Genomic DNA, 26246 nt, shown 5'->3' on the forward strand with positions numbered 1-26246 from the left:
GATGAGAATATTGGTACTAACACCGAATCATCCGGTGAGTACATCTTCATAAACTAGTCGTTGGACTTTCACTCAAAATCATCCTGAACACCAGACACTCCAGTGTATACTTCATCCCCATCACCAAACTGTCCGTTGAGTTATCCTGAGCCATACCATGTCTTTGCAGCTTCTCTGTGTAAATTGCTCCGGTGTAAGCCTCTGATGTACATAACACCTATCACCGGACTATTCGGTGAGGTATTCCTTGATCTTCAACTCTTGGAAATGCTTCTGTAGAAAATACTCCATTGTGAAGCATCCGGTGTGTACAATGCAAGCACCGGACCTTCCGATGAGATGATATTCATTCTTCTGTGTTTGGATTCTTCCCTACAAGAATTAGTCTGGTGCTTTATACCCTTCAACACCGGACTGTTCGGTTATCTTATCTTCATGCTTCAACACAACATCATTATCTAGAAAACTTGCTCTAGTGATCATATTTGCTAATCATCGGACCTTCTGGTGAGGTCTTCAGGCCTCTATCCCCCTTTGTCAAACATGCTCTGGTGAGTTCAACACCAAGAGCATCGGACCATTCGGTGAGGCAAATCTTGCTGGGACTTCTCCAATTCAGTCCAACTTTGTCCCGGCTACGGTGGTTTATTCATGTATTGCATCCATGAGACCTACTAACATATATTCTTAACAAACATGTTATTTCCATTGGCTATGTTATCATTAATCACCAAAATCACAATTATGGCCTAATAGGATCATTTTCGCTACAATCTCCCCTTTTTGGTGATTGATGACAAAACAACCAAAGCAAGTGGTAAATAATAAATGATACTAAATGTAAATATCATAAGCGAGTACAAAATCTTACCACATTGCTTGGGTGCATGTTTTTACCACTTAGTTCCCTTCTGTTGTAACTCCCCCTTTCTCTATCGTCACTATCTCCCTTGATCGACCTATGCAAGAGCTTCTTCTTGTCCTCCTCCTTTGTCAACTTTGGTATTTCTAGACATCTTGCTAGTTGCTACAATATCCTTCACATTGTTCATCTTGCAAATTTGCATCTTGCTTTGGTCATTAAAATTCTCCTTTTTTATCAACAATCTCCCAAAAAGGCTATATGCACATGTTGAACTCAAAGGGAAAAATATTAGAGCACATGGGAGAGAGATTAATGAATCATGATCCAATTAAAACGATACCAATTGTATAGATATTACTACAAATGAACGATACCAATTGTAGCCTATGAAAGCACATGGATCATAATTTATGAAACTCACATAATATAGTCTAAACTCCCCCTATATGTATGCATACATATGATGAGAAAGAAATATATGCACAATTAGACAATATGTCAAGATAGAAAATTTAAGCTATATTATGCATGTAGGTAGCTTAAATGAATAAAAGATTTGACAATGATACTAATTAAAACTTTTAAGCATTGCATACCTCCGGAGACATGTGATTTTCTCCATGAGACTACAAAATATGTAACTTGCAACACATGTTAGTATCAAAATCATAACATATATGATATACTCCCCTAAATGTGTGCATACAAGTCTTAAATACTTGTAAGATATATGCACTTGTTATTGATAACAATTGGAATTTATCCTATACATTTGATCATGGCACATAAAAGATATCAAATGTAAAACTAGTGCCGTGTAAATAACCTACAACTAATAAACCATGTAGGTTGCTCATGGGTTAGAGAGAAACACAAGCAACCTACCATATAAAAATCTATACTATGTATTGCAATAAATTAAAATATGTATATACAATCCTATATGAGGCAATAAGCTACATCAAATGAAAGGATTTTGCATCTAGCTTCATTACCTCTTTTACCTTTAGATGGAGATTTGGGTATGTGATGATCATAATCTTCGTCAAAGCGCTCAATCTTATACAATTGGCTTCTTACTTAACCTTCACTACATTTTGTGAGCCAAGTCTCTAAATCCCCATAGCCGCTTCAGGGCTTCAAGTCTTCTTTCGAACCCAAACCGATTGGGGACTCTTCATGTTGGTGATGACTTCCTTGGGCACCCAAATAGGTTGGTTCCACCCCTAATCTTTTCTCCCAACTATGTGTACAACTACTTTACTATTGTTCTTCTTCTTGAGCTTGTTGTAGTTGCTTTTGATTTTGTTTTTGTAGTTGAGCTTGGTGTAGAGGTTAGAGGTCTTGTTGGAGAAGTTCGTCATCTTCTTTTACTTTGTTTTCTTCTTAGCTTGCTTGTGTTGGAAGGATTTGTGGCCTTTTTTATGGCATTTGAAGCATGTCATGGTGAATCCATTTGCAAATTTCTTCACCATGGTAGCACGGTTATCTTGAGGAGGTTGGACATGTTTTTTACCCTTTAGTCTAGCCAAGTCCTTCATGAGCTTATCCACTTTTTGCTTAAGCTCATCATCCTCTTGTGCAACAAGGTTGTTAGATGATTCTACAATAACATTCTAAACACAAGTCTCATTGCAAAAGGGTGTGCTGGATAAAGCAATTAAATCATCACAAGAAGTAGAAGTATCTACCTTAGGATTGAAATTAAATGGAGAGGTAGATTGCTTCAAAGGGTCCTTAGTTTGAGATTCAATGCACTCAAATTTAGCCTTAAGCTATTCATGCTCCTTATTTAGCAAATTAAATTTGCATAATAATTGTACATAATTAGAAACAAAAGTAGCATAAATGTCATTAAGTGCATTGAATTTCTTAAGATCTTTATATTGTTTCTTAAGGGCCTTTTCTTGCTCATTGATCAAATGAAGGAGTTCATTATAGGAGCGAGAATCCTCATCAGATTCATCATTACTTACATTGCTATCCATACCTTGGCCACGAGGCACTTGTGTGATGACTTGTGTGATGTCTTGTGTGATGATGACCTTTAGGAAGAGCTTCTTTTGGATGGGAGGATGGTGAGGTTCTCATCACTTGAGCTTGACTCTTTATTGCCACTCAACCATCTTCCTATGCTTGCAAATGCTTTGCTCTTCCCCTTGTCTCTCTCTTGTTCTTAGTCTTCTTCTTCTCCTTCCTGATATTATAAATTGTTTTGACCAAATCTTTTATGGAGATTGGGTGATTAATCTTGGCATTGATCTTCTTGATGTTCTTCTCCACTTGTGAGATGAGTTTGGCGACTTCGGGATCCATCTCTTCATCGCTTGAGGTGCTTTTCTCATCTCCTTCGTAGCTCTTTTCATCTTCACTTGAAGTTGACTCTTGCTATTGTGTCCTCATCCTTACCTTCATATGTTATCATTGAGATTGTTTGCTTGTGAGAGTAAGGTTCTTGGTGTTAGATTAGGAAGAAGCTTTCACCTCTATGTTCATTGTCATCTCATGGACGGTGATCTTACCGAGCACTTGACTTGGAGTCATCGTCTTGATGTCATTGTTATCGTAGATGATGGATACTATCAACTTATACTTTAGGAGAAGAGCTTGAAGTATTCTTCTCACCACTTGCTAATCTTCAATTGACGTGAAACCTAACCCATTGATATTATTTACAAGAATATTCAAACAAGAGTATATGTCATTAGCACTCTTATGGGGTAGTTGCTTAATGTCATTGAGCTTAGTAACAATCACATGATATTTCTCATTGCACACATCCTTTGTGCATTCCTATTTTAATGAGACTAGTCCAAATATCACGTGTATTGGTAAGAGAATAAATACGATTAAATGCATCAATATATATAGATGATAAAATGATACTCTTTGCCAATGCATCTAATTGCCTCTCCTTATTGGTGATGTGTTGCCTCATCTCTTTCTCGGCTACTCTCCAAATATCTAACCCTCGCACTTGCAAATAACAAGTTATTAGAAGTTTTCACCAAGAAAAGTTTGTGCCATCAAAAAGTAGAGAACTATAGGAATCCATCCCAACCCCGGATATCACAACTCACTAGGCGGTGAAGCCTAACCGATCACAATGAGACTAAGGCTCAAATGCCACTTGAATTGGCGAAACCTTGTGAAAGGTGTGAAGCTCTAACACAAATTAAAGAGCTAGATGTGAGCCCTATCTCTGATACCAATTGAAGGGATCGGTGACGTCCTAAGAGAGGGATGAATTAGGATACTTAGAATCTATTCAACTCCAAAAAACAATACAAGATAAATCTATATCAAATTCTATCTAAATGTTCTCTAAGCTTATTTAGTGTGTCTACTCTACCGATCAAAATGCTTGCAACCTATCTAATAAGGTAAATTGCAAGTAAGTAAATGTGGAAACGTAAATAAGGTAGAGAGAGTAAACTCGACACAAGAATTTTTTTTCCCGTGGAATCAATGGCATGAATATCACCCCTAGTCCACGTTGGAACTCCACCAAGGATAAGCTCCCGGTTGGCACTCAGTCACAGCTACTGAGCCACCAAGTCACAAAGACAAAGCCACCAAGCCACCAAGGCAAGGTCTCACCACAAACCTCTCTTCCGATCCCTTATCATCGTGATCACTTCGGAGCTTGAGCCACATTGGCAAGGGTCTTCACGTCCCCACACAATCACCTTGCCATCGCTCCACACTAAGTTGGAGGGTCAATAAGCTTGCCGGTGAGTCACCAAGAGTCCAAGGTGCCGGCGTACTAAGAGGTACAATCTTGGATCACTCCTTGATCCACTCTCTAGGGAGCAATCACCTAGCAACAAATTCTCTAGGCCTATAAACACTAATCACTCTCTAATGGTGTGTTTAATCGCCTTGAATGATCACTTTAAGCATTTTGGTGATTTGGATATCTTCTTAGGTATACATAAACTTTTCAGGACTCCAGCAGCATGCCACACATTCAAATTGACTGAGTGGAGAGGTATTTATAGCCTCAAACCCACACACTAGCCGTTAACCCAACAGTTCAGAAAAGTTGTTAACACCAAATGATCTGGTGAGAACATTGGTACTAACACCGAACCATCTGGTGAGTAAATCTTTGGAAACTAGTCGTTGGACCTCCACTCAAAGTCATCTTGAACACCGGACACTCTGGTGTATACTTCATCTCTATCACCGGACTATTCGGTGAGTTATCCTGAGCCATATTGCGCCTTTGCAGATTCTTTGTGTAAATTGCTCGGGTGTAAGTCCCTGGTGTACACAACACCTATCACCGGACCATCCGGTGAGGTATTCTTTGGTCTTCAACTCTTGGAAATGATTCTGCAGGAAATATTCCAGTGTGAAGCATCCGGTGTGTACAGCACATGCACCGTACCTTCCAGTAAGATGATCTTTGTTCTTCTGTGTTTGGATTCTTCTCTACAAGAATTAGTCCGTTGTTTCATACCCTTCATCACCAGACTATCCGGTCATCTTATCTTCATGCTTCAGCACAGCACCCTTCTCTGGAGAATTGCTCCTGTGAGCACATTTGCTAATCACTGGACCTTCTGGTGAGATCTTCAGGCTTCTCTCCCCCTTTGTCAAATATGCTCCTGTGAGTTCAACACCTAGAGCACCGAACCATCCGATGAGGCAAATCTTGCTAGGACTTCTCCAATTCAGTCTAACTTTATCCCGGCTGCGGTGGTTTCTTCATGTATTGTATCCATGAGACCTAATAACATATATTCTTGATAAACATATTAGTCTCATTGACTATATTGTCATTAATCACCAAAATCACAATCATGACCTAATAGGGCTATTTTCGCTACATCAGTGTCGAGTAATCAGTGGTGGTTCAATACCCATCATGATGGTGATTTTGAACCGCTACTAATAATCGATTCTGTAGTAGTGTGTCATATATAATACTTTCGTGTTGCCTTAAGGACAGCTATGATAAGCAATTGCACTCTTTTGAAAGGATTAATTATTCTTACTGTTACGGTGGTACGATGATGATGATGATGATGATGATGATGATTATTATTATTATTATTATTATTATTATTATTATTATTATTATTATTATTATTATTATTATTATTATTATTATTATTATACCAATAAAAATATAAAAATTTGACGTTACGTAGTATTATACTTAGAGATTGTATCAATGTCTAAAAGAAAATTTTATTCACAATTAAATGGAGTATTGGCTCTCATTAACTAATCATGCCTTAACCAAAAATGTGTGGACATTTTTCCTAATTACGTAAATTTAAATCTATCAAGAGCATCTTTTGCGGTTATCCTTTATGTTTGACATTAGTCAGAGTAAGCTATTCTAATCTATCTCGAAATCTTGTACTCCCTTTGGTCATAAATATATGTTATTTTAAAAAAAGATTTGGTCAAACATTTAGAAGTTTGACTAATAATAACTTTTAAAATATTTAGTTTGAAGACCTTAAAATCATATGTGTAGATTTGTCTTCAAAATTGATTCCATAATATCACAAATTCAATATATTTTATAATATTTTTTAATAGAAAATAGTGTTTAAATCTATGAATTGAAGACCATGTCTTATCCAAAACGATATGTACTTATGATCTTACGACTAAGTAACAGTACCACAATTGCACTGTATTTGGTTCATGTTGTGGTTGCAAGACCAAATAGTAATTGAGTAAATTTAATTAAAGTTGGCACTGGAGAAGAAGTATAAAACTAAGTCATGTATGCGTTTGGCTAGATGAACAGTACCAACTCGTTCAAGACAGTATGATACAGATTATAGAAATATTCTATCAAGATGTTAAACCATCCTATACAAGAAAATTGGTCGAACGTACCGACTCTGTCAGCTCCTGTAATTACATGTACTTAGTGATGAGTAGTGAGTATTAGTGATAATTAAGAACAATTTGTTATGCATTAGTTACAAACTTATAATCAGATGCTATTAGACATAATTAAGAAATATGATGGGTAATTAATGATAAATAGTGATATGTTAAGTTATAATTAATTGTAATTAGTAAAGATTAGCACTAATTGGAATAATTTATTGATAATTATAATTATAAAATATCATAATGTAAAGAAATTAAGTTATACATAGATATAGTGCTTATCTTTTTAGCAACTAAATACATTCATAATGTTTCTATTAGAACTATTTTCGTGAACAGTACTAAAGGGTTCAATCCGGGTAGAGAGAGGAGTGGATGTGGAAGGGATCACCCCCCTCCCCTCTTGACCTCTTGGATACTTTATATAGGTGAGAGGGAGAGGTAAAATTTTCTCTCCAACCCTTGGTGGGGTACAAATATTACATAAATGCCCTTGGACCTTTATATGGTCTATATTGTTACATAGGCACTTTTGTGGGTCTGGGCCTATCCTCCAACAGTAATCCCTCAGCTGTAAGCTCCGATGAGACAGCGGGGCGAACAGCTACAACCAGGGAAAGGCCCAAACTTATAGTCGCCATGTACGTCTCGCTAAAAACTTCATCACAAAGACCCAGTGGAAAAAAAAAGGCATGGAGAAAAGAGCATGTACATGGCACTGGTTTTTCTTTATGTGACTGCTAGAGCTAGATACATTCTAATAACTACGCTTCGTCTTGCCCGGTGAAGGGGTCTTGGGCGAAGGCTGAGGACTTCGGCAATGGTGAAGGTGCTTCTTTCTCTGTAGTTGAAGTCGAAGGTACATCTTCGATGACGTGCTCGACGAAGACTGCCACCAAGGCTTCGGTGGGCGCAGCTTCAACATAGTCGATGTAGCTAAGTTTGAAAGCTATTGTCATGGCCTAGAGAAGGCGATGATGTCCTCGCATCTCCGCTCACATGCACCGGTCAAACTCTTGGGACCCAGGACGAGATTTTAATCCGGGTGCCCCCTGTAGCCCCTCTTGACCGGTGTTCGTGAGTGGTGAAGGATGTCACGCGGTTAACATAGTCGGAGTCGGTGTGTGCGAAGTCTTCATGGCCGAAGCCCCTCTGGTCGACAAGGCGAAGTCGACATGCCCGAAGCCCCTCTGGTGATGTGGTCGTGGTCGTGGTCAGCGCATGTGAAGGCGTCACAGCCGAAGCCCCTCTGGTTAACCTCCAAGTTGACAAAGTGAAGGCATCGTGACCATAGTCGTTGCCTGGTCGATGTAGTCAGAGTCGATGGAGGCATAGTCGTGTCAGCCATAGTCATCAACCGAAGCCCCCCTGGACGACGTAGTCGGAGTCAATGGTCATCATGGCCAAATCCCCTCTGGTCGATGGAGGCGAAGTCGACATTCCTGAAGCCCCTCTGGCGATGTGGTCGTGGTTGTGGTCGACACACATGAAGACATCACAGCCGAAGTCACTCTGGTCAATGTCCAAGCTAACAAAGCGAAGGTGTTGTGGCCATAGTTGTCGCCTGGTCCATGTAGTCGGAGTAGACCGAGGCATAGTCGTGTCGGTCGTAGTCATCGGCCAAAGCCCCTACACGATGTAGTCAGAGTCGACGAAGGCGTAGTCGTCGTGGCCGAAGTCGTCGGCCGAATACCCCCTGGTTGACGTGGAAGTTGACATGGCTAAAGTGAACATGGCTGAAGGCAACTTTAGTTAAAGTAGACGGGGGCGAAGCCATCAAGGACTCCATCCGGAGTCTCAACAACGTTGTCGAAGCTGAAGGTGAGGGCGACTTTATCTGAGTTGATGCCGATGCCGAAGGTGACAACAAGTCGATGTCAAAGGTGCATACATGGCTGGAGTAGCAGCCATTATTGATGAAGGTGGTCGGCAACGCACCGTGTACGAATGGATCTTTGGCTCCACGGAGCACAAAGGGGCGTGTCTTTAAGACTTAATGTCTGAGGTCCAAGTGGAGCATTGCTTTTACCTAAAGTTGAGCGGCATCTCAGTCCTCCTTTGGTGGGCCTTCGTCCGCCTTTCAAGTCGATTGGTGCGCTGCCTTTACCTAAGGACCAGTGCCACTTCAACTTCCTGTCCTATAGGACTATAGGTGCTTCACATGCTTTTTGAGACGAAAAACACATTATAATTGATGAGGTGTGTGCACATGAAGAATAAATAATTAAATGCATTGATGTAATCCGAAGACATGATTTGTCTTCGGAGCGGGGGCAAGCACTCTTAGCCCCTCTTTTGTGCATGTGTTAAATAGATGCTGGAAAAGTGCAATCGAAGAGTACATGCTTAAGAATAATGATAAATGTAGCATCGAAGGATAAAACCTTCGGTATATGAGGGATTAGTCCCATCCTACGAAGATTAAAAATTCATGTATAAAGGCAATAAGAGATTTCTCATGCGTAGGTTAAAACATGTGTATGAGGAATAAATATTTCCTCAAGCGAAGGGTAAGAACCTACACTTCTTCTTACAACTTTCACTACTGTGAAGGCTCGTTGCCTCTTACTAAGGTCAACCGTCACTTTGTCTTACAATTTTTCAATGTCGCGAAGGCACGATGCCTCTTATTGAGGTCAATCGTCACTTCGTCTTACAATTTTTGCGAAGGTGATGCCTCGATTTTGAGGTCCATCAACACTTCATCTTTTCATTATCACGAAGGCACGTTGCCTCTTATTGAGGTCAACCGTCACTTTGTCTTACATTTCTGCAAAGGCAATGCCTCAGTTTTGAGGTCAACCAACGCTTCGTCTTTTCATTACCGCGAAGGCGCGTTGCCTCTTATTGAGGTCAACCGTCACTTCGTCTTACATTTCTGCGAAGGCGGTGCCTCGATTTTGAGGTCGATCGACGCTTCATCTTTTCATTGCTGCAAAGGCGTGTTGCCTCTTATTGAGTTCAACCATCACTTCATCTTACATTTCTGTGAAGGCGATGCCTCATTTTTTAGGTCGATCGACACTTTGTATTTTCATTGCCGCGAAGGTGTGTTGCCTCTTTTTTAGGTCAACCGTCGCTTCATCTTACAATTTTCCAATGCCGCAAAGGCATGTTGCCTCTTATTGAGGTCAACCGTCACTTCATCTTACATTTCCACGAAGGCGAGTGTTATCTCTCGTCTTGTGCACTGTGAAATTAGTGTTTCAACATAACAATATTGATAGAATTGAATGATTATCAGGAAATGACTGTCAACTTCATCCTGCGAAGGATATAGATTCTTGTGAGTGATCCATGTTATGCTTTACAAGCGAAGGTTAACCTGCATATTAGGAATAACTATTCCATTGAGCGAAGGGTAAGAATGCTTCGATACATTTATACCAAATGCACAGAAGATAAATATTCCGGCGTTCATGCACAAAGGTACATGCTTTAGCGCAAATGTCATGAGAGCGCGCAAAAAATAAAAGCTTTGACACATGAGCAAAGGGTAAATACCTTGATGCATATGTAATGCCAACGCGTGAAGAACCCTTGCTTCGCACGCACAAAGGGTAAGAATAGTTGATTCGATGCACAAGAGAATGAGTACTTCGACAATTGTGTGAAGGATAAACGCTTCGATACATATGCAAGCCTTCGAAAAAGTAAACATATGCAGAGAATAAATATGTCGATGCTATTATGCAATACAAAACGTGCGAAGGGTATGCATTCCCGGGTGATGATGCTATGCACATATATGTAAAGTGTGCGCTTCACAAATAAGTAATGACGATATTCACGTATGTGAAGCATATACAAGCTTGAAGTATGCATTCATACAAATGCAAATAAATAAATACTTTGGCACGTGTGCAAAACAAGCACATGTGATGTGAGTATGCAAAGAGTAAACACTTCGGCATGTAAATATGAGCGATATCATGCGAAGGGTAAGGACCTACATGGGAGAAAGAAATAGCCCCTCAAGCGGAGCATAAAAACCAACATATACTTGCGAATGGTAAAAACAAGTACTTTGACTCGTTTATGCTATGTAAACACAGGAGGTAAACACTTCGGCATTCATGCAAATGTAACGTGAGCACGCGAAAGATAAACACTTCAACATACGAGCGAAGGGCAAATATTTTGATGCGTATGTAATGCAAATGCGTGAAGAATAAAAACTTCGGCATGTTAGCAAACCCCGTGGTCATGGGACATAGAGGCGATGTATCTGTAAAATTAAATACTTTGGCACATGCACAAACATAGTACCCACATATATGGCTAGGCGAAGGTACCTTATGGCCTATCTAGGTGAAGGTACCTTGTGGTCCGCCAGCCACGATGAGGACTGATCTGCACATGCCAGCCCAAAAACGTACCTAGCATAATACTTGTTTACGCAGAAAACAAAAGCTAGCAGAATTATCACTGGAAAGCTTAAGATAAATGGTCTACTCCATGGATTGCAGCAGGAAAAGAGCCGCAGGCCAACTGGTTAAAAACAGCGCACCAAGACATACCAATCCGGTGGGTGGGCCTACGAAACCTGCCTATTGAAGGCCCACACGCGCGGTCTGAAGGCACACACGCATGTCTATTCGAAGGGCTCCGCGCGTGGTTCGAAGGCCCATGTGCGTGGAGTCATCCGTATGGCCGAAGGCCCACACACGCGGTGCTAGGCCCACCTGCCCAAGGGTTTCTGCTTCTGGTTGAAGGCAACTCTACGGCACGAGGCCTATCCATCCGAAGGCCCACGCGAGTAGCCGAAGCCTGGCAAAGGCCCGTTCAGAGCCTATTGTACATATAGCACCTCTGCGTGTGTACCTATGCACGTTAGTATAAAAAATGTCTAGTGCGTGTAACCATGCAAGCAAGCGCTTAGATCCAAAGTGGTGTGGTTTTTTTTTTTTACATGCCTCGTCAGCAATTAAGAAAAAACTGCAGCGTACACTTGACCTTTGGATAATGCCTTTTAATATAGAATAACATTCAAGAAGCCTTAACATGCTAGTTCTGTTTGATGCAAACATGTAAATGTATATGGCTTGAAAGCTGCAAACTTTTGTATGAAGGGTTGTTCTCGAGGAAGTTTAGATGAAAGGTAGTTCCCAATATGAAGGCCTACTCTGTAGGAAAGGCTCCTCTTGTACGAAGGGCTCCTCTTGTATGAAGGCCTCCTATGAGTGGCTACCTCGAACTCTGTAGGTGTGCGCGCGAAGTCCCGAGGCGAGGCCTTGGGTGAAGGCCTGCGACCTAGGGCGCGAAGGCCCGAGGCAAAGCTTGGCCCGTCGCGCAAGAAGGTCACTAGGAAGAGGTCGGTCTAGTGCTGAACTACCGGCCAACTCGACGCGTTAATGCAAATGTGACATCAAAGCAGTCGAAGCATCTTGAGCCATGTCCGTGAAGCGGTCGAGATCCGTGAAGGCTCGTCTAGCCACATGGGACCATGTGGACATCACCGGTGCTAAAGAGTCTGCAGATGCTTAATGCAAAGATCCATTTTTCCTATGGATGTTAGTGCCAAAAACAACTCGAAGAAAACTTATAACCACATATAGGAAATTAATGCTATCTGCAAGTGAAAACATTCCAACGCAGCCGTATTGAATATGCTACAGTCCTAACCTGGGACAACTCGTTAGCTAGCTACAGCCACAAAGGCATACCCGATGCCCACTCATGGTGCTGAGTCACGCCCAGCGGGGTGTGTTTTGGATCAAAGCCAGATGTGCTTGCTTGCTTGCTCGTAAAGGCGAAGGCTGAACCCATATGTCCGAAGGCCCTCACGGGTGAAGGAAAAATCCACATGTGTGGTGCAAAGCCTATCTAGGCTTGAAGGACCGCACGTGGCTCAGGCGCTCGGAGTGTAGCCATTCTACATCTGATGCAAATTTCTTCCCTACATAAGGATGACTCTTGTACGGAGGGTTTCGATGAAGGCTCTATCTTGTATGAAAAGCCTTCCTAGCATGAAGAGTCCTCTGTGTATGAAGGGTTCTGCCTCTTGGACGAAGGGTGCCCCTTTTACAAAGGGTCTTCACGTACAAAGACCATGCTGGTACGAAGGTTTGCTCGTTTCTCGACGAAGGACAGACGCAGCTTCGAAACGGACCATGCCTCCTGCTCACCGAAGGGATCGCTACTCTACACACGAGCAGATGTGCCAACCTTTGGCTCTGCTCGCTCAGCTGCTTCTACCTGCCGATGTTAGTATAGCAGCAAATTCTAGTGCATAATGCTTCGTCTACGAATCAGCTTTTTAGTGTATGCTCATGATTCAAATTATCTAATACATCAAAAGCGTACACAAACTAGCTTTTTAACAACAAACTAGCTTTCCATTAATAGCATGTAAGATTGTACGGTGATAAAGAAAGTAGTTTTCGCCTACTAGCATTCCTACCCAACTAGTAACCTTCGCAAGATAGACAAGCAAAACGCTCTGACCACATCAACATCAAAACATATGCCTAGTGGTTCAGCGGGTGTTGTAATCTCATTACCCACCTACACGTACTAGGTTCAAAGCCTACTAGCAGCAAATTTTCTTCTGCAAAAAATAAGGAACATGTAAGGATATAAAGCATAGGAATTAAGCGCAGCTGTTGCTGAAGGCCCATACTTGCTGTCGCTCCCGAAGGCCCATGAGCGAGTCCTCCCTTGCATAATGGCCAAAGCTACTGCTTCCGGAGGGTTCATCCTTGCGCAAAGGCATGCGCTATTGTCTCCAAAGCCTTTGGGCGTGTGGCAAAGGCCGCCTGTCCAAAGGCGTAGGGACGCAGGGTGAAGGCCGGTGAGGGCCCAGACGTGGTGACGAAGGTCCAACGTGGTCTACCCGGTTCAAAGGCCCACACAAAGGGACGAGTATCCTGAAGGCCTAGATAGAAGGTCTATAGGAAGGCCCAATGATCCGAAGGCTTGGGTCGCCTGGTCGAAGGCCAACGAGCATGGTGCAAAGCCTATCTAGCCAAAGGTCCACGCATAAGGACGAAGGCCGACAATGGCGCTCTCGTGGTGACAAAGATCGATGGAGGCCCACACTCAGGGAAGCCTAAACGAAGGCCCTCACACGAGGACAAAGGCTTTCTCACTCTTTGGAACCAGATCCACACAGACGGCGCTAACTGTTAGAACTATTTTTATGAATAGTACCAAAGGGTTCAATATGAGTAGAGAGAAGGAATGGATGTGGAAGGAATCGTTCCCCTTTGATCTCTTGTGTCCTTTATATAGGTAAGGTAGAGAGGTGAAATTTCCTCTCCAACTCTCGATAGGGTACAAATATTACATAAAAACCCTCAAATCTTTATATAGACTTTATTGTTACCTAGGCTTCTTGGTAAGTCTAGACCTATCCCCAACAGTTTTATACATTAAACTAAATATATTACTTTTACCATCTTATCTAAAATTATTCTATTCAACTAAAATAACATATCTTATTTAACTTTCTACACCCAACCGAACACTAATCTGATTACTCGTTCTCACAGCTGGGCCCCGCGCCCAAGCGGCCCGCGTGCACGCGGTCAAGTCGGGTCTCCTCGGTCGCCGCGGCGGTGCCACGGGAGGGAGGGACCCGGTAGACTAAACTGCCACCCGCACGTGGCACGTACCTACAGGCCTCCCTGCCTCGCTCCCGCTTTCCCCACTCCCAGTCCCAGTGATCTCTCCCACCGCCTCCGCCGCCGCAGCGTCCCGCGACGATGGCCTCCCCACCCCGACCCCGCCGCCTTCCCCCCGCCCTCCTCGTCCTCCTCCTCCCGCTGCTCGCTGCCGCCGACCGCGTCCTCGAGGACGGCTACACCGTCACCACCGCGGCCGACCTCAACCCCCACCCCGTGGCCCACCCGTACGCGCTCCTCCCGCGGCCCGGCTCCGGGGACCTCGTCCTCCTCGACTCTGCCGACTCCGCGATCTACACCCTCGCCCTCCCCGGGGGCGAGCTGCGCAGGCTCGCGGGGGGCAAACCGCCCGGGTTCAACGACGGCGGGCCCGACGACGCCGCGTTCAACCGCCCGCGCAGCATCGCCGTCGACGGCGCCGACAACGTCTACGTCGCCGATCGACTCAACCGCGCTGTCCGCAAGGTCGCGCCCTCCGGTCAGTTCGCTATTGCCATCTCGTGCTTCGTTCGTCTCCACGCTAGTTTCCTCGTTCGATCGGTCGTCAGTTAGGCTTTAAGCCTTTAAGGGTTTGCTGGATACGAGGAAATTTATTTGGCGATCTGGACCTTTGTGATCGATACGGCCGCATTTATGTTTCGTTTGGAATGTTACGCGCCTCTCGCTTTCGATTCGAGGTAAGGCCCGATTGGGATGTTAATGTTGTCGATTGAAATTTGTAAATGGTGGTATTCCTTTGACTTCCCGCATACACAACCTGCCACCCCACATGTCCCCCCCCCCCCCCAACCTTATCCTCACACCACCACCGACCACCTCACCACCACACATCACCCACCACAGTAGAAGTAGAAGAATCAACCATGATGCCGTGCTGACATGCTGCTGATCGGGGAGAAGATCCTGGCCATGGCGCTTGCCGAGGAGTTGCAGCCTGGGCAGGCCTACTTCCTCCCCGTGCACCTCTTCCGCTCCATCATCTCCTTTGTCCCCTTCGCCTTTGCGCTGCTCCTCCTCTCCACCTCCTCCGTGGCCAGCGATGGCAAGGACGACAAGAGCAAGAACCGGCCCTTCGAGCTCCACTGCACCACCTCCGGCACGCTCCAGATCAAGTTCTATGACTTCCTTGTCGGCGCGGAAAAGTTGTTTTTGGTTTTTGTACCAATTTGCCTACTTAATGTCTAAAGTTGGTTCTTTTTCTCCTTATTTTGCTTCTCCAAAATCATCTTATTTTTGTGCAAATTTTTCCTATTTTTTGCTTGTGAAATTTGCCAAAGTTGCTTTTAGGTTTGTATGATTTTGCTTGCGGATATGCAAATATTTGCCTCTAGCCATTACCAATTTGCTTATGATATTTTTTCTCTCATATTTGATTTTGCACGACATAGTGCATGAAAAAAGTGGAGAATGTACGGGTTTTACATGGTTCTTTTAACTGCTCATGGGTTCCACCTTGATTTGCTCAGGCAAAATCGGAAACAAATCAATAAATTTTGTTGAGAGGAACAATACAAATTGCTTTGATTTTTGTTCAAGGAATAAAACACATCTGATTTGCCTTCACATGTTTTCTATTTTGCTTTCGTAATCTAGTCTAATTTGTCTACACATTTAACATAATTGCTTTTATATATCTAGGTGAATAAGGGAAGAACAAATGGTCTTCCCATCCGCATGGACACGTCTTGCTCCCTGCCTCGCTTCTCTGCGTTGTTTCCCTCCTCTAGCCCCGTAAATGTCTAATAACCAGAAATGGAAAGGGTGGAGACTATTCGTACACTATTTTAAAAATAGGTGTGCATGCTATATTACTGATGATGAGTAATATAAAACTACCATGTACAATACGTATATGAATCCCTGAGGTACCTTAATACCCGGATTGTACGGTCATATTTAGCGAGGGAAACCCCGGACGTCAAGATATCCCTTAAACAAGGAAGTATCTCTATGTTTAAGGATGGCAGGATCCTACTCGGAAATAAATCCACATTCTATAGAGCAACCGTCATATATACGGAGCCGGGGGACCCTGCAGAGGGGACAAGAGATCCAGAAGCCATACAAGCCATCTGCATCTGCAATCACAACCACAATTGCGACTACTCGTGCAAGGAGCCTTCAACTAGTTTTAGATCCCATCTAGGCTAGCCAGGACCCCCCCCCCCTTCTAATCTGTCTCGAAGATCAGTACAAGAACACATGACGTAGGGTTATTATCCTTCGAGAGGTCCGAATCTGTATGAAATCTCTATCTTTGGTGTTTGATTCGGCAAGATGGAGTAGCCCTACTTTCATCATGTTTCTCGTAAGATAGGCGATTTATTAATCGTCGACAATTACTATAGCATGCACGCTCGGAATTTAGCCGTGTCTTTAGATAAATTGGCCAATTTGCTAATGCGTGGTCCGGAGCAGACCAAACACTTATGTTTTACATACTCCCTAAACCCTTACACTTTCTCATCTCGCCTTGCGCCCCTAAGATATGCTGTTGCAAACCTAAGCAGTGGTATTCTATGGTTGAGTACCCATTTCCTATCTACAACACTGTAAAATATTTTTATGTGGTGATGCCAGCAGAGTTTATCATGCTTGATAATCTTAGTACTTGGGAAAATAAGGCATTTAAGCTTTGCTAGGTTTTTTTCCTGATTTTTTGCTACGAATTTCTCATTGCTAGGTTTCACTGCTACAATTGCTGGAGGCCACTCATCAGGGTGGGGTCACAGGGATGGACCAGCACAGAATGCTACCTTCTCCCAAGACTTTGAGCTTGTTTATGTTCCTAAAATTTGTGCACTTTTAGTTGCTGACAGAGGAAATCGAATGATTAGACAAATCAATCTAAAGCCAGAAGATTGTGCACATGAGACACAGCCAGGTAAATGCTAAATGGACCTTCAACTTGTTTTAACATTTACCCTTGTATAGGCGCCGTAGATTACTCATGTTTCAGTACCTAACTTCTTGAGTTTTAGTATTATCATTTGTTATATCAGCAAAATTTATCCATTGCAGTGCAATTGTCTTTCAATTTACAATACCACGCATACCCTGTAATGGTTATCTGTGAAGAAAGATTAGTAAAATGTGTTGATTCTTCCAGTGTACATGTAGCTTTCTTGATCATATGTGCTCTCTCATCTGGATATACATCAGGGTTTTGCTTCCATCATTCAACTTGTATTTCAGATACTCTATTATTAGTCGGAGAATCTTCCATATTCGTCTCAAACTAATAGATTGAATGTTTTGGAGATTCAATGATGACAACTTGATTTTTCCTCAACTCCTCTTGTTTCTGGGTCCAAAACTTTTTTTCGTGCCATCTGTTAGCAATGCCTAATAGTGTGATAGTTAGAATAGTGGTATGATATCTGTGGACTCCCTGCTCTGCTTTCATTGGTGGAAAGTAAGTATATAATATTCCACTAAATGGCCTATGTAGTTGCCGGTCTTGATAATAGTTTGCTGTAAAAATTGTGGCACTATCACACTGTTGATGTTCTTTTCATGAATTTGCAGGCTTGGGAACTACATCGGTGTCGATCATTGCAGTACTGTGTGCGTTGTTCGGTTCAATTATCGGGTTCTTAGTTCGTCATTTTTACCCTTTCCATGTGAGTGTGCTCCTGCTTCCATTTATACTTCAAAGAAGATCAATACATACAGTAATTAAGACAGTGTAACCTGAAACATGTAGGCAGGAAATCTCCATCAACCACTTTTTCAGCAGGATACAGAAGCAATACAGGACAATCCGGAGGAAGACAACTCTGATCAGCTTCTGCGACATAAAAAGCGCAGTTGCTAACTCCTTGTTTTACACCCTCCTGCTTAAACTGGTTAGAGTTAGTCATGGCTATCTTACTGTGGTGTTCCCTAGCGTTAGGTTAGAGCAAGGAGTTCCCTATAAGCCTTTTCATCATCATGATTTAGACAAGACTCGCACTACTTCTAACATCGGTCTTCATAACAAAGCTCTTGCTCCTTCCGAGCAATTGGGGGATCTGATAAGCTTTGATGGAGATGCCAGTGGAAAGGAGGATAATGGAGACGCCAATAGTCCGGAGGGTAAGGAGCCATCCTTTGACGATGACTTGATGGGGCTTCTAGACACCCCACCGGGCAGTGTTAAGAAAATTGATCACATGATCAAGGCCAACTTATCAGGGTTTTCAGGTCAGGAGGGACGCCATAGTTTAACTGTTAGTAGTAATAGTGTAAGCAGGAGGAGGTTGCATGGAGGCAATGAAGTTCTCTGAGCTTGACGTCACCCTCGAGCATGTGTACATTGGAGGACCAATGCCACCTGTGTAGCTGTGTCGTACCTGCTGAAGCAGTTCCTACTAATATACTGCATCAGCACCAGTATTTGCCTTGTGAACAAGTAAAAGAACTCCGTACCAAATGTTTGTATCTTGTGTGGCCATGGCATGTAAGATTTTAAATACACCTGGGTATTGTAAGTCCATGTGATGATGCCTAGAATTTCTGTCTGGTGACAGCTTCGTGGTGTCTAGTAATGTATGAGTTGTTTTATGTGAGTGACAGAATTCGTGTGGCTGGTTGATGCTGATGAGTTCTTACGCAGCTCTGAATGTGGAAACGGTGTTGTACGAGGAAGTGAGATTTGGGCTACAAATCAAATTTCTTGCCTGCAACCTGACTTCTACTTTATCTTGTTTAATCTCACGATGGCATCTCTCATGATATGGTACGATATGTTCATGACAGGAGTGCTTGAATGTAATCTTATTGTTTGTTTCTCATTGCGTTACTACCAACCTTGCTTTTCAGCTAGGAAATCCTTGCTTTTGAACCATAGATGTCATGATACCACATTTTAAAGTTCAGGGATTGAGATAACAGGTCTTACGACTGGAGGGGCTAAAATATGTCACACCATATAGACCTACAATGAGCTAAGGATCAACAATGCAAGTTCCCCAGAGAAACTCGGAAGAACCAACGTAATCATCAATATAGCAGGAGAACGGATTCAAACAATCATTTGTAGAAGCCAGCAAACCTCCGGTCAATAGAGGCTTTCCTATCACACTGCAAACCTCCAGCAAGAACCTTCCTTTCCTAGCAAAATTGTCTACATATGCATCACCCGAACCTTTGCAAACATCAACTCGCATTTCTGCTGTTCTTACGATGGTGATTATTCATGTCAGCGAGTCTAGAACTCTGGATAACACACCCTCCTAGAATGAATCACTGAGAGATGAAGACACTGGAATGTACATGCTTCGCATTGCAGCTAACTTGTTCAGGTAAATTTCTGGTGGCTTAGTCCGCATAATCAAGTACATCTCTGAAGCTCACACGTCCATGACTGACATCCTCCCGTTGCAACGAAACACGAGTTACATTCTTCAGTAATCTGATTACTTCTCCAGTGTCATCAACGTAGTACTTTGCTTTGCTGGCCTTTTGGCCAACCGAACAAGCAAAGACCTCCGGAACTGTGGGTGATAATACAGAATTGGAGGTCATGCCATTGATGCTTTCGAACATGTCCTCGTCAGATCGATCATTACCGATGCACATCAGAAAATCTGGTGATTTCCCATTGTTGACCAAGGTGCGGATTAGCTTGTCAACAGCAAACCCCTTACTAACTCCCTGCGTGAATAATGACTTTCAGTTAGCGCGAGATGTAGCCAACATGAAAGTCAAATGACAAAATATTGAAGGATATCAAAGGGAATATACCTGTGGTTTCACTTCTACAATATAATGACCGCACTTTACAACAACAGGTTCATTTGATAGCACCCTCTCAAGATGATCCAGTAGTTCCTTTGCTTGGCAGGAACCAAAATCATGGTCTGCGTCCAGATAGTGCCATACTAGAGCACTTTCCTTTGGCTCTATGAAGGATCCATCAGTTGTCTCAGTGTATACTTGCATGACAGGTTCAGCAATGTGCTTCCATTCACGATGCGGACTTGAATAGCTTGATTCCCATGCAGCTTCCTTGTTCCATCTGAAAAAACAGAAATAGTTCATCACACATCCTGAGAACTATAGAAGTATACACAGTGGTGTATGTAACAACAATGATAACTTCAACTGGCATACCTGATAAAATAGCCATGTTCTGCAGCTATACCAAGCTTCTCACATGGAGAAAACCACTCATCAAGGGAGTTTCGTCCTCTTCCACTGACTATAAATACATTGTTCTTTGGATCGTTACATAAGGTGTTAAGAATGGAAATGAGTTCTGCACTTGGAGCTTTGTTGATTGATGACTGGGGCACAAGTGTACCATCGTAGTCAAGAAATATTGCTCTTCTGGAAGCCTTGTTATAGGAAGAAACAAAGTGCTCCGAAGACAACTTTCTGAAGCCAGGAGAAAGAGCGATAACTCTAAAGTTCAGACCAAACCCAATAGCCCAACACCTTCTGCTGTAATGATCTTTGCATGCTCTTTCCAGATCTTGAGCAAAGCTTCGTGCCCAGTAAGCAACATCATGAGTACTGACATAGCGATAGTGCTTTTCATGCCGCAGCCGTTTCTCAGATTCAGTCAAATCAGTTGCACGGTACAAGGCATCAGCCACATCATCGACACTCCAAGGATTTACTCTGAAAGCACCGCTAAGAGATGGGGAGCAACCAACAAACTCTGAAACAATAAGTGTGCTTGTGTGATGGGTGTTTTTGTCAACACCTCTGAGTTTATCTATTTCCTCATTTCCCTGTCGGCAAACAGTATACTCATATGGTACCAAGTTCATACCATCCCTAACAGCATTTACAATACAACAATCAGATGCAGCATAGAATGCAATCTTTTCATAAAATGGTATGTGATGGTCAATTAGGACAACAGGCTTGTAACCTGAAGAACCATACTTCATATTAATCCTTTCAGCCACAGAGACAGCTTCTGTAATAGCTTCCTGCACATCCTTCCCTGTGCTTCTTGCTGGATTGATAATCTGTACAAGGACAACCTTCCCTCTAAGCTTCGGATTTCTCTCTAGAAGAAGCTCCAGCCCAAGAAGTTTTAGACTTATTCCTTTGAAAATGTCCATGTCATCTACTCCTAACATCAGCATCTTGCCTTTATACCTCTGTTCAATTTCTTGAACCTTGCTCACAGTAGCAGGCAACTTCAAGACAGATTCAAGTCGACCAACAAGGACACCCACTGAGAGGATCTTCAGACTCACTGTTCGGCCAAAGTACTCTATTCCAATGTAACCACGTTTTGATTCATAATGCAAGCCTAGCAATCTGCTACAACAAGAAAGGAAGTGGCGAGCGTAGTCAAATGTTTGAAAACCAATTAGATCAGCATTAAGCAGTGACTTCAGGATTTCATCCCTTACAGGCAGAGTCCTATAGATTTCTGAGGAGGGGAATGGACTGTGAAGGAAGAAACCAAGCTTTATTCGGTGTAACCTCTTCCTTAAGAATGTAGGGAGCAGCATGAGGTGATAATCATGAACCCAAACATAATCATCATCTGTATTGATCGCTTCCATAACTTTGTCCGCAAAAAGTTTGTTGGCTCGGACATAGGCTTGAAACAGGTTGCGATCAAATAGCTCACCTTTGTCAAGGCAAATGGGGAGCATATAGTGGAAAAGTGGCCACAATTGCTGCTTGCAGAATCCATGATAGAACTGCTGCTGGAGGTCAGAAGGGAGAAAAGTAGGTATGCATCGATATTCTCTAAGAAGCTTCTGTGCAACTTGGTCCTGCTCACTGGGATCTACCTGAACTTTCAAACTGCCCACATACACAACATCAGTCTCATTTGAAAAACCATCTTTAAGTTGCATGAGTAGTGCATCATCATCCAATGAGAAGGACCATTGCCCAGCTTCATCTTTTGTACAGTTCAGTGGAAGGAAGTTGGCAACAATTATTTTCCTCTCAGTAGAAGATGCTGAACCAACTGAATCACCATCACTTCTTGTATCCCAGTCAGGATCAGATATAATGCCAGGAGAAGTTACAACACGAGGAAGAGACTTAAAAGGTTGGCGAAAGTCAAATCCATCTCCACAGGTCATGTCTAGCAGATTTGAATATGATTTAGAAACCATGGTTCCGCAACCTTGTGTTGAGACCAGAACACAGTCAAACCAATTTGTTTCGGCCTTTATATCACAGTAGGTAGCACTGTACGTTTTGAATTCCTGTGGAACAACAAACAGAGTATATCAGCAAACCTTGATGCCAACTACCATAAGATATGGCATATCTCAATACACTGTATTGAAGATAAATGAATTAATCTTGGAACTTGTGTAATATATTAGTTCCAAGATTAATTCACTTAATGGAAGAAAAGGATATATGTCAAGCCATTAACTAATATTTTGATTTCATCGAAGCATCATGTTGCTCTCATCATAACAAACAATCGCCTGTTTACAATTTGAAACCCATACTTTGTTCACAAAATTTCGTAGTGCATGGTGGCAAACTGCAGTAGACTAAGGGCATGTTTGTTTGAGCTTCTGTTTTTGGGCTTTTCTGAAAAGCTATGCTTTTGCCTTATCTAAAAAGTTGCTTTTAGAAATAGATTGTTGACTTCTACAACAAATTTTTGGCTTCTCAGCACATAGTTTCTCAGAAAAACGTATCTCAACGAGCTTCTCAGCTTTAGTTTATTTTCCTCAGAAGCAGGCTTCTGGTTTCTCCAGAAGCCACTTCTACAGAACCCCGTTTGTTCTGACTTCTGACTTCTGCCAGTAGCAGAAGCAGAACATACGGTGACTGAACTAACTACCCCTTAGAATTCAGAGGCAACTAAAAACAGACTACTCACAAAGTAGTTCAAATCCAGTTGGTTGCTTTTTTTTTACAAAGAAAGAGAAGAAAGCACTTCCTATCAAATACAGTAACACTACACTCCAGCACACAAAAAAAAAGATATTATGTATGCAACTGTTAGACCTTTGTAATATCATTATTGAGGTCTGAGGAATGAAGATGCTATTCTACAGCCTAAGCACTTGAACACAATCTCATCTCCCCAAAGATCCAAAACAATATCACATTTACAGATTTACTACAGTTTAGGCCCAAAATATCCATTCCAAAAGAACTAATCAAAAGGATGGACCACGCACCCTTACCAAAAACATAAAAAATAGAAATACCAGGACCACCACTACAGTAGCACACTCCATCAGCATGATGCAACCACTCAATTGAGTGCTTCCCCATTCTTATCAAGCACAACAACCTACAGTTTCATGCCACACTTGCTTATAGTACTTGGCATCCCAGTCTAGAGGGGTCCAGGAGCCACCAGTTCGCACACAAATTGCAAGGCCGATTTGGCGAGAGCTGGCCTACACAAGATACTACTAAACACGGCATAGCAAAGCAGCCATGGGAACTTGATCCAGCACCCCATGCAACTGATGCTAGCTGCTGCATTGCGTTGAAGACAACTTCCATCGATATATTTTCAAACATCAACAAAATCAATCTACTTGCATGGAGTATCGCAGGAGGGTACAACTGTACCAACTCCATGGCTGCTGTGCAGAATATCACTACTTAGCTTTGACAACAAATTGGGGCAAACTCTTGGGCTTTCTGATCAAAATCAAATATACTACTCACTGTAACCTTAAAAAACAAGATTTTCTACACAAAAAGAAAAGGCCGTTGTCTACAAATACACATGACTTCTAGCTTGGTGAAGAAACTTCCCCAATAAAAGAATAATAATATTACTCCATACTAGTCACCTTTTGTATAGCTAGAAATGCAGAGGAAATAAGACGAACACATCTGACATCGAAATCTCATCATCATCAATAACAGTAATGTGCGCAACCATGAACTGAATCTTAACCAGTGGTAGATTTATTGCGCAAAACAAACAGAGCTAAGTACTAACAAAAATTGAGGGGGTAAAATTGCACGCATCCTAAAATTACGCAAACTGAAACACGAAATGGTACGATGTACAGACAGAACAATGCAACAGCAGAATAATACCCCCATAAAAGGGCACGCTCGTCCTTCGTCCAAGCAAACCAAAAGAACCAAATTGACCGCAATGTTTCGTACGCGAATGCAGTAACTACGAATCAAAATGTTGAAGGGAAAAAGTGAAGGAGAATGTAAGGTAGGAAAGGCCTGAAGCAGATTATAAGAACAACATCAAAAAATTTGAGGGGAAAAATCCCTTTTCACATTAGGTTTCGTTTGAAATGAGAACCAAAACCGAATCAGCTTCGTACGTTAAAAAAAGAAAGAGACAGATTAAAACCACACGCGACGAACCAAACCAAAGAATTTGCCTTGTTTCGCATCCCTGAGACAAAAATCGCTGCTTGAAGGATACGTAACTAAAAATGGGGTCAAAACTGCTCCCAAGATCAAACCTTTCCAGCCCTACACCCGCCTCCAAAAGCAACCGGAAAACCAGAGAAGAATAGAGCGCAGAGGAAAACAGAGAGCAAAGCCGCTCCTCACCCAGATCAAACGCGACGCGCGCTCTTCACTGCCCTCCCCTTCTTCTTCCCCTCGGCTTCGCTTTCCACAGAGAATTCCTGGCCCCCGGCTCTCTGCTCCTGATCCTTGCTCGCTCGCTTGCTTCTCTCGCTCTCTCCTTCTATGTGAACACCAAACCAGAGTTGAGCGAGACAGAGGTGAGAGGGGGAGGAGAGACAGGGACAGGGGCGAGGGCGCAAGAAATGTCGAGACAGGGAGGGGAGAAATTACTCTGAGCCTGCTGCGGTATGAGCGGTATTTTTAGGCACAAAGGTTTTGCAGGTGAGCACTCAACTTAGGATCAGAGAGAGAGAAAGAGAGCAGGATAACCCGTGCCCGAGGGGTGTCTCATATTTACCTATATGCCATCGTTGATGAGATTACTTTTTGGTGTTTATTTTATTCCAAGTATATACTAGTATACGAGAGTGCATGTACAATGGGTGTTTAGAGAGGTGCTTATGGAAAAATTGGTTTTTTTTTTCAACCGTATTAGCACAGTTTCTTAGCAGAGGACCAGGTGATTATTTAAGTATTGCTATTTATATTAGTGCTAATAATATAATTAATTATATTTAATCACATACAGTCTTTGTTTGCATTAGAAATTATAATTTTTATGTAAATACTTAATATTTTTCTTAAACATCTGGCCATAAGCACGTAGTATTGTTCATGCTTAAGGGTAGGATTGACTCTTGCTCTGAGATATTTCTTTTTAATTTTGTAGATTTGGGATTTTCCTTCTCAGAAAATCTGATGGCGGCTTATGAGTTTTTTAATGGGTAATAAGGAAAGGTATTATTGCAGGTGCTTTTAGGGCATGAACAATACTAAGTGTTTATGGCTATGTGCTTAAAAAAACAGAGTGTTAAATATCTATATAAAAATTGTAATTTTCAATACAAACAAAGACTATATGTGCTTAAAAATTGTAATTTTCAATACAAACAAAGAATCCATGTAATTAAATACGATTAACTATCTTGTTAGCACCAATATAAACAGTGATACTTAAGTAAGCAACTTACCATCCACATAAGCACCTATTCTACTGTGGTTAAGAAAAAAATTAGTTTTTTTCCTATAAGCAACTACTCTAAGCAACCAATTATATATGCTCTTATATACACACACAATAAGCCTTTTAATTTTGAAGAATTGCGATTTACCTTCGTGCAAATCTGATTACACCTGTAGATACTTTTTACAAGACTGCGGGGTAATAAGGAAAAGCATTATTTGCAGACGTGTTTATATATGCATAAAAAAACTTTTGAGGTCTTATGTATCTATTTTGATGTGCTCTCATGTTTATTTTTATTAAGGCTTACAGCTTAAGAAGAAAACATTTGAATTTGAATCGATGTTGAGTTGTCTATTTGCCCACACAGTTACAA

General features: G+C 42.1%; 2 protein-coding genes across 3 annotated transcripts; one reads left to right on the top strand and one right to left on the bottom strand.

Annotated features, from left to right (window-relative positions):
• Positions 1 to 14327: 14327 nt before the first annotated feature.
• LOC133898500 (uncharacterized) lies at positions 14328 to 18905 on the top strand. Of its 2 annotated transcripts, none has more exons than XM_062339220.1 (4): positions 14328 to 14833; positions 17039 to 17239; positions 17884 to 17978; positions 18062 to 18312. In XM_062339220.1, the coding sequence occupies exons 1-4, from the start codon at positions 14437 to 14439 to the stop codon at positions 18170 to 18172; spliced, it is 804 nt and encodes a 267-aa protein (XP_062195204.1). In that variant the 5' UTR covers positions 14328 to 14436; the 3' UTR covers positions 18173 to 18312. The 2 variants fall into 2 exon arrangements, with proteins under 2 accessions (XP_062195204.1, XP_062195203.1); XM_062339219.1 differs by having other exon boundaries at positions 14337 to 14833; positions 18066 to 18905.
• A 246-nt stretch (positions 18906 to 19151) lies between these two features.
• On the bottom strand, positions 19152 to 25111 carry LOC133898499 (probable alpha,alpha-trehalose-phosphate synthase [UDP-forming] 9). Its single transcript, XM_062339218.1, has 4 exons — positions 24829 to 25111; positions 20452 to 22526; positions 20083 to 20356; positions 19152 to 19992 (listed from the first exon to the last, which is right to left on the bottom strand). The coding sequence occupies exons 2-4, from the start codon at positions 22431 to 22433 to the stop codon at positions 19657 to 19659; spliced, it is 2592 nt and encodes an 863-aa protein (XP_062195202.1). The 5' UTR covers positions 22434 to 22526; positions 24829 to 25111; the 3' UTR covers positions 19152 to 19656.
• Positions 25112 to 26246: the final 1135 nt, after the last annotated feature.

Source organism: Phragmites australis, chromosome 18, assembly GCF_958298935.1.
Source record: "Phragmites australis chromosome 18, lpPhrAust1.1, whole genome shotgun sequence".
Classification (NCBI taxonomy): Eukaryota; Viridiplantae; Streptophyta; class Magnoliopsida; order Poales; family Poaceae; genus Phragmites; species Phragmites australis.

Coding starts and splice junctions, on each gene's coding strand:
- LOC133898499 (XM_062339218.1), bottom strand. CDS start 22,433: ATGGTTTCTAAATCATATTCAAATCTGCTAGACATGACCTGTGGAGAT. Junction 20,357..20,451: donor GAACATGGCTATTTTATCAG/GTATGCCAGTTG, acceptor CTGTTTTTTCAG/ATGGAACAAGGAAGCTGCAT. Junction 19,993..20,082: donor TTGTAGAAGTGAAACCACAG/GTATATTCCCTT, acceptor TTATTCACGCAG/GGAGTTAGTAAGGGGTTTGC.
- LOC133898500 (XM_062339219.1), top strand. CDS start 14,437: ATGGCCTCCCCACCCCGACCCCGCCGCCTTCCCCCCGCCCTCCTCGTC. Junction 14,834..17,038: donor CCGCAAGGTCGCGCCCTCCG/GTCAGTTCGCTA, acceptor TCTCATTGCTAG/GTTTCACTGCTACAATTGCT. Junction 17,979..18,065: donor GTCATTTTTACCCTTTCCAT/GTGAGTGTGCTC, acceptor ACATGTAGGCAG/GAAATCTCCATCAACCACTT.